This window comes from Balearica regulorum, chromosome 1 (genome assembly GCF_011004875.1).
Source record: "Balearica regulorum gibbericeps isolate bBalReg1 chromosome 1, bBalReg1.pri, whole genome shotgun sequence".
Lineage (NCBI taxonomy): Eukaryota > Metazoa > Chordata > Aves > Gruiformes > Gruidae > Balearica > Balearica regulorum.
This window is the reverse complement of record NC_046184.1, coordinates 181,270,922-181,286,538: the sequence shown is the minus strand read 5'-3', so window position 1 is coordinate 181,286,538 and position 15,617 is coordinate 181,270,922. Positions and strand designations below refer to the sequence as shown.

General features: G+C 39.2%; 1 protein-coding gene across 2 annotated transcripts in view; it reads right to left on the bottom strand.

The window, feature by feature from the left end:
• Positions 1–11,436: 11,436 nt before the first annotated feature.
• DIAPH3 (diaphanous related formin 3) overlaps positions 11,437–15,617 on the bottom strand; it is a 257,984-nt gene continuing 253,803 nt past the window's right edge. For both annotated transcript variants that reach the window (XM_075741732.1, XM_075741731.1), the window contains one exon: positions 11,437–14,479. In XM_075741732.1, the coding sequence (XP_075597847.1) occupies positions 14,223–14,479 (257 nt within the window). In that variant the 3' untranslated portion in view covers positions 11,437–14,222. The remainder of the gene's footprint in view (positions 14,480–15,617) is intronic.

The window sequence follows — 15,617 nt, the reverse complement described above, 5'->3', positions numbered from 1 at the left end:
CTGAGCTTTGGAAAGAAAAGGAAGGGAATACTACCAGGCAAAAATTAGGTACAGAAATTGACATCTCCACCCTCACCTTCAGGTATTTGAACTGAATTCAGTAAAAGCCTTTGCCATAGCTGGGGTGCAGGAGCACGTGCTGCCTCTTTTGACACGATCAGACCTCTCTGTTCCCATTTCCCTCCCAGTATTCACATGCCATGGGCAGGGCTCTACATTAGCACTACATCTGCTCAGCACAGGGTGGTCAAATATCGTGGTTTGGTTCTGGAGAAAGAATAGCATGTGGGCCACACGTCTCGGTGTTAGCACTGGCAGATCGGCTTAGGTGTCAGAGGATTACTCCAACTACTGTATCATGAAGGAGGAGGAGGATAAAAGTCCTGTTTTCTCAGATGGACAGAAAATTAGAGGGCAAGAAGGGATCTTAAGAGATTGCTTACTTAATCCATCACCCTGCCCTAAGGCAGGTTCAACTCTAATTATGGAAATCCTGACAGACACTTGACTAAGCAGATGAAAGACGTGCAATGGCAATGTGGGGACTGCACATCCTCTGCCAACAAGGGGTGCCTAGAGTGGAAGGAGGACGTACAGTGGAATCACTGCCTTTCTCCATAGGGCTAGAAAGTTTTCTTTATTTTCTGTCTGAATCACTGTCACTTCAGTTTGTCTGTGACTTTCATCCTGACCATCAAAGGCATGAAGAACACAGTATTCCCCTTCCCTTTGTGATTCTTTTCCCTACTTTATTTTGTATCCCTCCTCATTTTTCTTCAGGTAAACAACCCCAAATGTTTCACTCTTTCCTTCTAGGTCACGTTTTCTAAATCTCTGATTATTGTCCTTGCTCTTCTCAGGATTTGTGCCTGGATTTGTTATTGAAATGCAGTTCCGAAACTGGACACAGCTTTCCCAGGGATATTTTACCAGGGCTGCATAAAAAGACTTGATTACTTTGAGAATGTGTCATGCTGTACAAGTATCTATAAGCCCCAGCAAGATGATTACCTTTTTTTGAAACAGTGTGCTGTTGGTCACTTGTGCTTGCTTCAGTTCTACGAAAAGCCTCACTACTTTTTTTGACATAGCTACTTACAGTTGTTTCTTTTCTTTCTATTTACACAATAGATTATTTCTGCCTACAACAGAATACATTCTTCTAACTAGCTTCATAACCATTTGGGACTGTTTTTGTGTAGTCCATGTTTTCCTACAAGAGAGTTATGGAGGATAGTATGAAATGCCACGTGGATGCCAGTGCATATGACATTATAAGGTATTGCTCTGTGGCTTCTCCCTCTTTTACGTTAAGCACCACGATTGCTGTGCCCTAGCCTTTTCACACCTCCTGAACCCTTAGGAGTTCTCAAGGACGGTCACTGAATGAACTGGAATAAAACTCCTGAGACCCAGCTGATGTGAAATTTTTTAACTACTTTATGCCTTTAAAGCTCCCTAGCCTATGTTTCCCTATTCAAAAATGAGATATTGTCCCTTACCTGCACCTGTGACAGTGATTTGATCACAGTTTCTTTTTTTTATAAAGTTATTAAAGAGCTTTTCCTGAAGCTTTCTCGTGATAGCTTTCCTTCTCCATTGAACATCAGACCAACATTTTTCTTAATCTTTGTGTTAACTCCAGTATTCTTACAAACCAATTTCTTGCTATCATCTTCCATGTTTCTTGCTAGTTGAATCTCATATTGCATTGTTTATTTTCTTTTGTGTATGTGAGCATGCGTCTTCAGTGTTTTTCTTTTTGTCCTTGGAAGCCTGACATAGATTTCTCTCATTGTGAAATCTTTCTGGATCTCAAATCCAACTTACTCATATTTGTATCTGAAAACCTTTTCCTCTACAGATTTGTACCTATCCCCATAGTGTGTTAGTTTTGTTTTGCTTTGGTAGGGTATTTTTTAAGGAAATGCCATCTTTAACTCCTATTTTCTTTGGATCAGATCCACAGATGATTTTACCATGCAGATCTCTGAATTCATTGAAGTATCCCTTTCAGAACTCTAACATTTTGTTTTGTTATTATTCTTCTGCTGGTAAGCATTATCCACCTAATTGTGTGATGCCAGTTAAGTTACAAACTTGATTCTGTATCTAGCTTTCCATTTTCTCCTTTTACTTGCATTAGGATACAGTAACTGAATTGTTCTGGGGACTGATTTAGCATCCTCCTCTACGGACCCTATGGGAGTATCCTGATCTTCCCTCATTTTTAGGGAAGTCTGTTTATAGAATCACAGAATAGTTTAGGTTGGAAGGGACCTTTGAAGGCCATCTAGGCCACTCCCCTTGCAATGAGCAGGGACATCTTCAACTAGATCAGGTTGCTCAGAGCCCTGTCCAACCAGACCTTGACTGTTTCCAGGATGGGGCATCTACCTCCTCTCTGGGCAACCTGTTCCAGTGTTTCACCACTCTCATCATAAAAAATGTGTTCCTTATGTCTAGTCTGAGTCTACCCTCCTTCAGCTTAAGGCCATTACCCCTTGTGCTATCACAACAGGCCCTGCTAAGAGCTTTGTCCCCATCTTTCTTATAAGCCCCCTTTACACATTGAAAGTGCACAATTAGGTCTCCCTGGAGCCTTCTTTTCTCCAGGCTGAACAATCCCAACTCTCTCAGCCTGTCCTCATAGGAGAGGTGCTCCAGCCCTCTGATCAGCTTCCTGGCCCTCCTCTGGACTCGCTCCAACAGGTCACTGTACTGAGGACTCCAGAGCTGGATACAGTACTCCAGGTGGGGTTTCCCTCCTCTCACTATCCTGTATTAAATGCAAATACACTCATAAAGTTAACTTAGTTCTTTCCCATTTGCTCATTAAACAACAGCCCACAGATGAGAAGGCCAGTACTCCAGTGTCACCCCCAAAAGCCTACTCTGTTTTTACCTGAAACATGATTTTTATTAGGGGAAATTGGCACATGCAAGTTTTTCCACCCACGCTCTAGTTCCTTGTAGTCACTCTTGGTCTGCCGTGGTCATTCCTGTCAGTACTATTAATACCATACGGGTGAGCAGCATAGGGTAGCAGTTGGTGCTAGCTTTCACTGGATGCCATGTCTGGTTGACAGATAGGTTCCTCTGTTGCCCTTAGGAAAGAGGCAGCACTCACCACCACTGCTCTTTTGCTTCTTTCTGGAAATGATGATGAAGTGCCGAGCCTTTGGAGTGTGCGGCTCTTCCTAAACTGCCAGAGAGGTTGGTGCTATACCTGCAACACCAGAATTAGTGCCAGCACATGGTGTCAGTAGGAGTCAGGTTCAAAATAAACAAAAGTAGATGCAGAGGGGGAGTAAAAGGGTGAGTTCCTTGCCAAAGGATGCTGTGTGCAAGAGATGTTTACATGACTGGTCAAACAATAGAGACAGAGAGATCAGCTGGGTGCTAGACATGTTTACAGAACTGAATCGTTCCCATAGTACGTAACTTCGGCAGTGGAGTATGTAGCCTGCTAGACACAGGTAAGTCCTTGCATTCCCCTTCAGGGATTAGAGATGGTTTGTTGTTGTTGCTATGTTCCCTTAATATTCCAGTTATCGCTGGAAAATCTCGTGGGTTTTTGTGAGCTGCTGGCATAAAGGTTTCTCTGCCTTCACTAATACAAAGATCTTTGCTTTAGAATAAAATCTCATTGCTTTTTTTCTTGATGCCATGTGTCTGCAGCAACCTTAGACTGTGCATTTTACTTTTCTCATTAATAAAAAAAAAAAAAAAAAACCACCAAAACTTACCTACACTAGATATTTTGCTATCATCTGATAGCAGCTGTGCCTTTCAGAAGCCCTCTGTGCAAAAGTGACACTCTTCAGCCTTTTGGAACATGACGCTAGACAATCCCCCTTTGCTCTCCCCGAGACTGTGCAAATCTGCCGCAAAGCCAGAGGCTTTCGGTGTGTTGCTGCACCTATGATCTATGAAGCATCTTGGAATACTGTGGCAGGGGATTATGCAGTTCTGCATGTCGATATAATTAGGCGAGGGAAAGGTGAAACTAGGAGGTCAGCATTCTGAGATTGTTTTGCAAGCTGAAGTAATCTATTCTTTTATGTTCACAGTGTTTTCTGAGACTAAAAACCACAGATAGCAAGTCCCTTGCTATGTAACACTTAAGCTGTATCTTTTTATTTTTATAAAGAACCTACCATCAGATTACAAACCTGTAAGATGAAGTTCAAGGAGCTGTTCGTGTCATCAAAAGCCTGAGGTGAAAATACAGCCTTGCATTGTACATTTTATATATTTTTAAGAAAGAATTTTCATAGCTGTAGAACTGAGATGGCAAACGGGTTTTATAGGTGGCTGCACGCAGGTGCAAAGCAGAGACATTTGCAGAGGTTGCTTATTACAAATATAATCCGGGCCGTGAATAGCTGTTGTACCAGACAAAGGCTGATTCAAGACACAGAAACATACAGGAGGAAGGGCAAACGAAGACATCTCCTTGCCATGTGATGGCTTCAAACTTTACGCTGCTGTTTTCTTCAACCTGCAGCGCTGCTGCTTTGTTGATGGATTGGTTTTAAGTGAATCGTTGTTTTGCCATAGGCTTAACGAATGAATGTTTGTGGATGGGTCAAAGGTGGGCATTTAATTTTAAGGACTAAACCAAGCAGAAAATCCATGAGACAACAGGCAACACCATAGTGCTAAGGTCCAGATTAAAATGTACTCTCTATTGGATCGTGGTTAGGGCTTCAGGCTTCAGGTTGTATATGCAGCATATCGTCAACTGCAAGGCAGACAGAAGGGCCCTGGGGAAGAGAATTGTCAAGGTTTTTTTTTTTTAGGTTCTGGAAGGAAACAAAGTTGTGCTGATACCATTCAAGGAAAGAATTTTCTGGCAGGAGGACTCGGTTCACCTCCTCCTTCTGAGAGCAGGAGAGACAGCTGCCGTTTCAAGTTTAGCAAGAAAGAACAAAGCACGTGAAGTTCGTGACACGATGCTGAGCAGGGGTTCCATCTTCCCTTTATTCTAGATTTAGGTAGCACACTGGTTTCTCTAATCATTTGCAAATGTTCACATTCATCTGCCCACATCTGAGCTGGTCCCCTCAGGCTCTCTTTCTAGTCAAAGGAGGGAATAGGCATGGCTGCAGACTGATTTCTATCTTCCCAACGTACGCAGTCAAAAGAGTTCAAATTGGCTTGTTCTATACAAGAGGAAAGGCAGGATGAGTGAAAAAGAAAAGCCAGGATGAATGATAATCTCTGTTGGGGATTTTTACATCAGCAACATCTGAAGTTAGGTGAGATGAAGCCTGCAAGAGATTGTGTATTGTTCCAGGCAAAAAAAGAGCTTCCTTTTGCTTTTGTTATTAGCAAGAGCAATTTGTATCAAATGCATTTTGGTCTCCATTATAGCTGGATTGTGTGCAGACCCTAGATTTCGGTGGCAGTGCCCTCCTGCAGCCCTCAGTCTGATGTTGCTAACAATAAGCATCTTCTTTCATGCATGACATCTCCCAGGGAAGCATAGGGAGGTGTCATATCACAGACTTCTGGGCCTCCTTTTTATATAATTAACTGGTTTGCCACCTGAAATGTTGTAATTAAGCTTTCATGTGTAAAGCAGGAGCATATGCCACTGTCAAATGAATGTGAATGAGACAAGTCAGGCATTTCATGTTAATTTAACTTTACAGTGATTAACTTTCTTCCACTTGTTAGCGGTGACCATACGCACAAACTACTGGTGGTGACTATTGCTTGCAAACAAACTTGACAAGTTTCTTGGTAAGGTTGTGTACCACGCCGTGCACTAACAACTTGACATACATTAAAGGTAGGAGTTAGTTCTGTCCAGCATGACTAATCTCAGTGATACAGACAAATTTTCACTCAGAGATTTCTTACTCCTAGTCGGTAATGTACATCTGAGTTAGGGTTGGATGGACAGAAGATACATGCTAATGATGTGCTGTGTTTTTACAGGAACGCTAGAACTGTGTCAGAGTGTGGATTTCAAGTTCAAAGTATCTGACCGTAATAGTACTCTACAAAGGGTTATGGCATGGGCTGAGGCATTGGCCCATGATCACCCATACTATATAATTGTTAAACTGTCCCCGACACAAGTTTGACCCGTGCCAACATGCCCATGGGGTTTGTGGGGTGATGCGACAGGTAACATGGAGACCACGTGTACTGGGACATGGCCTTCAAAACTGCTTTTCCATTGCTTTGTCCCTCAGTTGGTCCAGCCACTGACTGGAATGCTGCCTTGTAGACCATGAGTCTTCCGTTGAGTGGACTTAACGGCTGTGGCTCATTTAGGGAAAATGAGAACTGTACACAAGACTCATCCTGACTCTTGCTTGATATCCTTTCTTTTCTTTCTTTGAGAAACCAGTGTGATGGCAACACATAACTGCTATGTGAAATCTGATTGCAGGATCACTTTTGCTGCTTAAAATTTCAGGCAGGAATTCAACTCTCCTATTCAGCATCATATTTATTGGGCTGACAACTAGAAAATAATAATTATACTTAGAAACTGCACAGATTGGAGCTGGAAGAAATGAGAAAATAAAGCCCCACAATACCAGCTGTACAGCTGCCTCCAGGCTAGAGCCATACTTTGAGTCATCCCATTTAGGAGCTATCTATCTCCAACAGTCACTGAAGTCAACAGGAACCTTTGATTTCTCCTCAGTAGGTGCTGGATCAGATTGCTATAGTCTCCTTTTAAAGACTAAGAACAAGGGAGCAAAAGGCAAGTTTAGTGAGCTACATTGTATGAATAAAATAATATCACTTAAGGAGAACCATTCCCTTTGGAGGAACATTAAATCTGCAGGGGGATAAGAGTTCAGGGCACTGCAATTACTACATAATAGTAAAATTTCATCAGCGAGCAAAGACAAAGCTGAAATTCTGGGGTAATGCTTGATGTGCAGCATGGGAGAGATTTGTAAAAAACAAATCCATGCTTGGAAAATGGACCTAGTTTAGAAATAAAAACATAACAATGAACAATGCAGTTTGCATGCAAGGTGCTTGAAGTTAAAAAGGTATTATACACTCATCTAGAACTTTACAGTGGTATGAGATATATCTGCTGTATATATGGACAATTTTTATTTTGTACTGGTGACCTGTGCAACATGCCAATCTTTTGGCAAAAAACTCCCCCAAAGTTCAGTTGGATGAATTGGTTAGTTAGAGCATTACCCATTCCTTTCTCAAGGCCAGTCACACAGGGGTCAGGTTGTTCTGCCAGGAAAATGTCCTAAGAGGAATATTTTATTTTACCTTTGTCAGCACATTGGAGAGGATTTTACTCAAGTCACCTTTGTATATTTTATTCATTAGGGCATGATCCTGAAAGGCTATAGTAACCCTCTGCTCGGAATGATTTTGTGCAGTCTGAGGATGATGAGTACTTGCAAGGACGTGCAGGGGACCTCATAGGATTAGGGCCTTATTTTGGCCATCTGTGTTCATATGTTGGACTTCTGTTCTGAGTTGAAAAATGGGACAGGTTAATTCCTTGAGACAAGGTGCTGAAACTGTGCTAATCAAAGCTTCCTAGTAAAAGGTGGAGGATGAACACTGAATTTTCTTGGGTTTATCTAATTAAAAGAAATTCTAATTTTATTTCAATATAGATTTGTGTATTTAGTATTACAGATATTGGAGAGGGAAAGGGAAGAAATGATCCCACACAGCCTGTCTCAGGAAGGGTTTAATTTGTTCTTGCCTGCTGATTTTGATGCTCTACCTAGGTGCTATTGAATTTTAACTGTTTATTAGTTTGTGGAAAGATTTACTGTAGTGCAGTCCTTCTGAGAAAAATAAAAACTTCTCATCCCTCTTTGGGGATTTGGTAATCAAGGAGTAGAAAATTGTATTCTGGAGCTGAAGTTAATGAGAGCTCATTCTGTTCCTCGTGGACCAGAGTGCCCTACGTTCCCTGCAGAGGGGATAGGGAGAAAGCTGGCTCTTCTCCCTTTTCATCCGGAGCCTTCAGGAGTTAAATCTGTAGCGTGGGTTTGCAGGTTGTAACCTGTTACACCTCAAGTGAAAAAAATTTCTCTTACTCCCTCAGTTACTCCTCCCTCTGATTTTCCACAATGTCAGTGGATTCAAAGATAGATATGAAGATAGGACTCTAGTTATCTTACCATGATGCTGCAGCACGAAATGGCAAGGTGCCACCGACTACGAGGCGGGATCATATTTTTTCTGTCTAAGCAATTTTAATGCAGTGCCCGGGCACCTGGGAGATAAATTCATCATAATTAATTCCACTTTTAAAGGGGTGGAATGCTCTTATACCATTTTTCATTTCAAACCACTTTTTGTGGTTCCTCTGCCTCAGTGGTTGTCTTTCAGGAGCAACGTTGATGGGTTGTGCTCCAAGATTCATTGCTGAAGAAGTTGTGTGCAAAATTGATGGGTCTTGCATTATACTATCAAGGTGACTTGTTTGACTTCACTGCTTTGCTTGCCTATCCATTAGCAGAAAGTACCCTTCATTAGTAAAAAAATCCGATCAGCAGACTGCGTAATTGCCATTTCTGTCTTGCTTAATGGAAAGAGTCTTGTTGCACTGCATGTTTTCAACTACGTGCAACAACCTTCACATTAAAATGCAACAAATTAAGCAGAGCTTTTACAAAAGCCATTTTTTTTACTAACAGTTATAGACTGCAAAGTTTACATGGCTTGCTTTGGACTGAAAATTTCAATTAGAGGTTGAACTATATATAACAAAGAAGCCTAAATAATTGAGAATTAAAACTCCTTCTGAGTGTGTAGCTTGCATGTAGTCATCAGACTTGGAGCGTTGATGTAATAGCTGTCTTTAGGAGACATCAGGAGTATGCACACTTTCTGCTGCCATTTTGACACCTGAACATTTTAGAAGACAGTCTTTTTTATTATACCTTATGTGTGGCTGTAGAAGTGTGGGGGTTTTACTGTGATCCCGTGATTTGAGCCCACATTTGCTGGCCATGGCCCTTGTGGCTTTCTCCACAGTCTGAATCACGATGAGGGCAGGCTGCCGTCTGCGCTACCTTCGCTCTGTCAGCCACTGTCGCTACCAAGAGCAGTATTGTCCAGCATGGCAGTAGAGAGGTATGACCGTTATACGGACTCCTCTTTCTCCTCATCCTCTTCATTTAGCTATCAAAGTAAATGGGAGCAGGACTGACGCTTGGATTTAAGATGAAAATATTCTTAGGTTTTATGTGGGCTTGTATTTATCTCTGTCAGACTTTTCCTTCCCTTTATTCATTCGAGGGCTTTGAGAACCAACAGCATTGCTATTCTGAGGATATTCTGATATATGTCTTCGAATAGACAAGACACCTGTGGCCATACCAACTCTGGATCACCCACCATCATTTCCTTCATGACCTTTAAAGATGTCAGATGAGACTGGTTTTTTTCCCCCCCAGTTGCTTCATTCTGCACTAGATGCAATTTCAGGTCCCAGAAGTGAAATCAGGCAGCACATTAATCAACTCTGCTTCCCAGTCTCTGCACTTCTGTCTTTCCATAGTTTATTTTTCTGGCTAATATAACAGAGATTTAAAAATAGGGGTATATTACCCTCTGAAAATACATACAATTCTGGTATCAGGCAGTGGAATAAGCTCATTTAGATGAAAGGAACTATTTTCTTGTGGTGGAGTGAAATACCTTATCTGCCTCTGTTTGGATTACATGCAAGTGTTATGCCTCCTATGATATATAGGACTGCTGCTGCATACAAGTCATCTGCTCAGTGTATTTTTGGTACGTTGCCGGAAAATATTTCCCCTAATAATTCTTCAGTGTCCGCCGTTGCATGGATCACAAAAAGAAAAAGCTGCGTTACTGAAATAAAAGTACAAGGGGGTTTAAAGTGTACTCAGCTAAGGTATGAAACTTAATGGTTATCTCTGTAACTGGGAGGGAGAGAAAAACTCTATCATCTGGACCACCTCTTGTTTATTCGTCACTGGCATCAGAGTGACCAGAATGCTTTATCAGTATGGTTTTACGGCGAGATGTATGGCCCCGATTTTAATACTATACTTCAGGTAAAACACACACTAGTGCAATGTAGAAAGTGTATTTGGAAAAGAAGAAAATGTGCTTGCTTCATGTGCCAAAAAATAATTTAGATCAAATTAATTAGTTGGTGGCATAGTTAACTTAATAGCAGACGCTAATTTTAGGATTTCTTACATTTAGGAATGTTGGCATAAAATCAGACTGAAAACTGATAAAATCTGCAATTCATCTAATTCTTTTTATTTCCATTTTTATTTCGTAAACTAGACAAACAGTTCCTGAGACTTTTAAGTGAAGTTATTTTTTCTGCTGCAGTTCAGTTGTGTAAAACCCACACTTCACATCATTAAAAAAACCCAGAAAATGGTATAGTAACGCTTTATTTTCTTCTGGAGAAAACAATGTTGTCATGTAATTGCTTTTTTTCTGGGCTCTTTCACTTGACCCTGGTTGCTTATTATAATGTTTTAGGTGCCATTGCTTAGGGTTTATCGACCCCTGTTTGTTGCACATTTGTGTTATAGTTACCGAGTATTGTAGGGCTTGGAAAGATTAGTGTAAAAATTATAATTTGGTCCTGTTCATTAGAAATGGATGTGGAAAAAGTGTTAGCAGTAAATGTCGTCTTTTTCAGCTTTTATTATAAAAGCCTAAGGGGCTGCAGTACCTCAAGCTGCTCAGCATTAACTCGTTCAGTTCTGGAAAGTCTGACTTTGGATGGGCCAGGCTGAGGACTGGTCATATGAGGTAAAACAGGAAAACCGTGTGTTGGAGGAAAGCTGTTTGTAACAAATGTATCCAAGATTTTTTCTTCTATATGAGGTCTTTTCAGTCTCCTAAGCAGTCGCGTTGCCGTAATTAACGGGGAACCAAAAGTAAGTTTTGTCAGGTTGCTGGCCCGTGCTCCTTTACGGAAGTGCCCGATTCAGAGCAGTAGCACCTCTCACGCTGCTGCAGTGTTTTGTAATGAAGTTGCTACCGTCATTTTTCCTTCTGGGTTCACACGGACTAGTGTATTACCTACGGGTGTCGAGCTTGGTTGCATGCAGCTTGAAGAGGCTGATCACAAACATTCATATCTTGATAAGGTCCAAACATTAGAATATTACATATGAATTTAGACCACCAGCATGAATCACATGGGGTATATATAAAGTTAAAATCGATGTAGTAATCAAAATTCTTTTACTGAGTGACTGAAATGAAAAGTCATTCAAAATGAATGCAAAGAACCAAAAAGATGTGTTAGAACTTTACAGTTTTACCGGTAAGAAAAGCCACGGGTGTTTGTGCCTTCTGTCTGCCGCTCAGGTAGAGAAGGAGCAGTGGAACGTACCTCACAAGATTACTTCAAATGCTTTTATCTGAACAGTCATGTTTGAAGAAACCAGGAAGCTCTTTTTATAAGGATTTAATTTTCAGGTGTGAATTACAGAAAGAGAGGGTTTTGCATGGTATGTGAAACCTTCTTCAATATCTAGCACAAGTGGTATATAGCTCAATCCCTCATTTTAAGGAACAGACTTGATACTTACTAAAAAACGGCTTACTAAAAATAACTAGCACACACCATTAAAGGTCTACCCAAAGTATTTTTAGATTGAAGTAACTTTAAATTTTAAATTGAATAAATGAATTAACGTGCAAATTTAATTAAAGCAATTTACTCCATATAATATAGAAGTTGAGTTTTATACTTTAATAAAAACATAAAAGCATAGAAATAGAATACAGACATAATACTTTCAAAGTTATTTTTACCTGAACTCATTAGGCAATACAAGCATTTTTTGCTGTAAAAATGACATGTGTATTTGCTTCTAAGGGAAGTTAAAGAAAGATGAAATGTAGAAAGAAAACTTACTGTGTATTCCAACTGGACTGTGTACTTGAACTCTGAATACATCAAATTATGATGGTACAAAGAAATACTGAAGGGGAAAAATTATATACTGTATTTGCATGGATTCTAAGAAGTTGTATAGCTTTTTTAATTCTCTGAGTTATACAAAAGAAACTATGAATTAACTTGATGGCTGCTTGAAAGGATTAATTCAGAAACATGGTATCTTAGAAGGACTAAAAGCCCTGGAATACATTTCTAAAAGCTTCTCAAACTGTAAGAAAAGGTAGCTTAAGTTCTATAATTTTAAATGTAAATATTTATTTTAAAATCAGAAGATGCTAAGCTGCTAGTAGCATTTCGTTAACTGAAAATTTCAGTGGATAGTTTTGTAACTTTTCTTGATAAACTACACAGTAGTGTCCTGAACTGTCAGTTTTCTGTTGTGGACTATTACCCACTAATTCAAATGAACAACTTTACTGTGTTCAGGAAAATTAATTTGTACTTCCACTGTCACTTGGTAGGTCATCCTGCTAATACTTCAGAAACAGTTCTTTACTCCTAGTCCTTTTATTTTAGCATGTCCTTAGCAATTGAAGATATCCAGAGAATGGTTAATATTTTTTTTCTTCAACGTGTATTTTCTTTGTGTTTGAGACACCATTTAATTTAGCCAAGCGTATTGTAGTTTGCAGACACTAATTTGTACTGCACCCTGTCAACAGGGGTAGTAAGTTTTAACAGTGGAGGTGCAGAAGACCTTAGTGGAACAACTACTAGAAGTTGTATCTCAAGTTATCCACTACAGATGCATTAAGCCCCAATTCTATGGTTACTCTATGCAATTTCAAGTTACCAAAGGCAGCCTTGCATGACAGCTTTGCCCGTTGTTTGCAAGGACAGCCGAAGAAATGACTGCCTGATACGCTTTCTCTGTATCTTTCCTTGACTTCTGTTTATACCTCTTATTTTTATCAGCTAAGGCAGGAAATGTAATTAGAGTGTATAACGACAGTTACAACAACCTCAGAAACATGAGATTGATTCTCTGACGGCTGAAAACCCCTCCATGCAGTATGTATAAACAGGCCCAGTTTCCAAGTTCTAATTAACTTTATTAATGTTTAGTGCAGGAAGTATGAAGGCAACTTAAACAAGGATATAAAAAGCACTGGAGCATTGAAACACTGGTTTCATGTAACTGACTCTTATTGAAAGACATATTTTTCAGCATTTTGTAAAGAAAAATAGAGTACGTTAGAAGAAAGATATTAGATACCTAATACATTCTTATAATAAGGAAGCTTTAAATAATGGACCAAAGACACTAATAGTAGCTTCCTACTTGGTAACATAGGTAGCGGTTCTTTATGATGTGCAATTAATAAATACGATAGCGAACATGTAACAATGTACAATGACAGTGCGATAAAAGAGATGCAATTATGTGCAAGATTCCTATTGTGCCAGCAAATAAGACTTTACGGGCTACTGGAAAATGAGTTTGTGAAAAAAAATTGTAAAAACCTTTTCCATTACGTGTTCCTTTTATAGAAACATATTAACTCACATGTGAAAAGATAAAACATTACACGGGTAAATAACTGTGAAGACATTTTCCCCCACTATGGACACAATTGCAAAACCTTGCAACCACAGAAATTGCATATATTATTTCGATATAATAATCATAACTAAGCTTAATAGCAGTGATATATTAATCACACATAATGTATATTATTTGCATAGAATTTCTGTTTACTGTCCATGGATCTCCATTTTATAAATATATATATAATTCAGCAAGCTTTGGTGCTCTTTGATGAACTCAAACTGGAATATGGCTGATTTATATGATACATATTTCCTATTACTGTAATTGCAAAGGATGCTATAATGCTACTTTTTAGGTGCTAAAACCTGTTAAGTATAGAAATTGCAGTAGAAAATATAAGAATACCTTTTCTGTCATTTACTGACCCTTATTCCTAGGCATGATGATTTAACAATATTTAAAAGATATTCCTATTCTGAGCTCTCAAAACATGTGGTCAGCAGTTTGTCCACTAAAAGGATTGTGTCTTGGAACAATTTAGTATCATTTTCTTCCTATATTTTTTGTACGCTCAGTAGGTAAAAACATAAAATAAAAATCATCTTGCAGTTATGCAAAACTAGAGTATCATTTTGTACAGTCTTGCAAACAAACAGTTTAGAAGTAGATCATTCAGCCACAGAGAAGTTAGGAAGTCAGAAGTATGTAATGTCAGTAATAGAAAAGCAGTGTTTCTTTAAAGATGTAGACTATTATAGATTGTTTTTAAGCTTTGAATTAATCCTTTATATGATTATTCTATAATGCTCGCAGTCTTGCCAGGAGAGCTTCTACTTCTGGAATGGCTTCTCCCTTAGAAGGAGACACAATACGATCTATTTTCTTTTCTTTGTTGCCTTCTCCATGACAGGCTTCCTTTCTCCCAACAGCCTTGTTCCACGCCGTCGAACTTGCTTCCGCATCATAAGTAACCTCTTTGGTGACTGGGCTTCTTGTCAAGTTTAAACTGATACTGTGGTGCGAACATGACTTCTCTAGTTGTCCTTTCTGGTTCTCTGCAGAAGATAAACCAAACAAACCTTGGTTCACTATTAAAGTACTCAGTTTCAATATTTTGTAATATGAAAAGACCTCTGGTTCCGACAAAATTTTACATGCAGATGATGCAATAGTAGGAGGACTGATTGCCAAATATGCAAGACAAAAAATATTATCACTTCAAAACCAGTGGGCTTGGTCCCTTGGAAGTGATACAGACCTTACATGACTTCCTTGGATTAGCACCCATATTTCCTACAAAATCACAAACAGAGCCTGATAGGATCCTCCTTTCTTACTGGAGTAAAAGAGAAAACAGAGTATTCAGCACCTCTCAGTGTCTTCCAAAGTTTTATCTGGTTAATTACATTTCCTACATAATTTTTTTAATTGTTCAAATTTTAAAATGTATTAAAAAATCTATTTCAATTTAATTATCCATTGTAATATTTTTTCTTTCCTTTGTGATCTTTTAGGCAGCTAAGTAATTTTAAGAATTTGTATAAAACTTGCTACTTTCCGCTAAACACCACTGGCATTGACTGTCACAAGAACTTGCACTCAGTTAATATTCAGGAGCTTTGCTGGATTGACATGTATTAATAGATTTCTTTTTTTTGTTCCTCTCCGAATCAAGTGACTGTTCTCAAAACCAGCATAAGAATGGTCCTTCTCATAGATCTCAAACTTTTTAAAAACAGGCATACTCAATATTCATGTAACCTTGAGCAAGGCTCGAAAATGGCTTCAACAAACTTGACATGACATTTAAAGTTTTTTGGTTATTCGCTGAAAGATGTTCCATCATCCCAATAGTAATGACTTTGGAGCACAGGCAGTCACTCATGACAGTGTGTTTTATGTGAGTGCTGAAAATTCCTACTGAAAACAGCTTGTACATTAAAAGGCAGCTGCTGAAGATATTTACTGCACTGTCATTCCCTGACCAGGGGCTCTCGGTGATGGATGAGGATTTTACACACTTTCTTGGACAATCTCAGCAAATTTTGTAAGTACGATCACCTTTTGGCAAGTGGAGGAAAATAAACACCTTCCTTCTACCATCTTCTAAATCAGATACACAATTCTTAATTAAAATTTGATAATAGCTGAATTTTGCACTTAGCTGAAAAATGTAATTTCTGTTTTATGCTA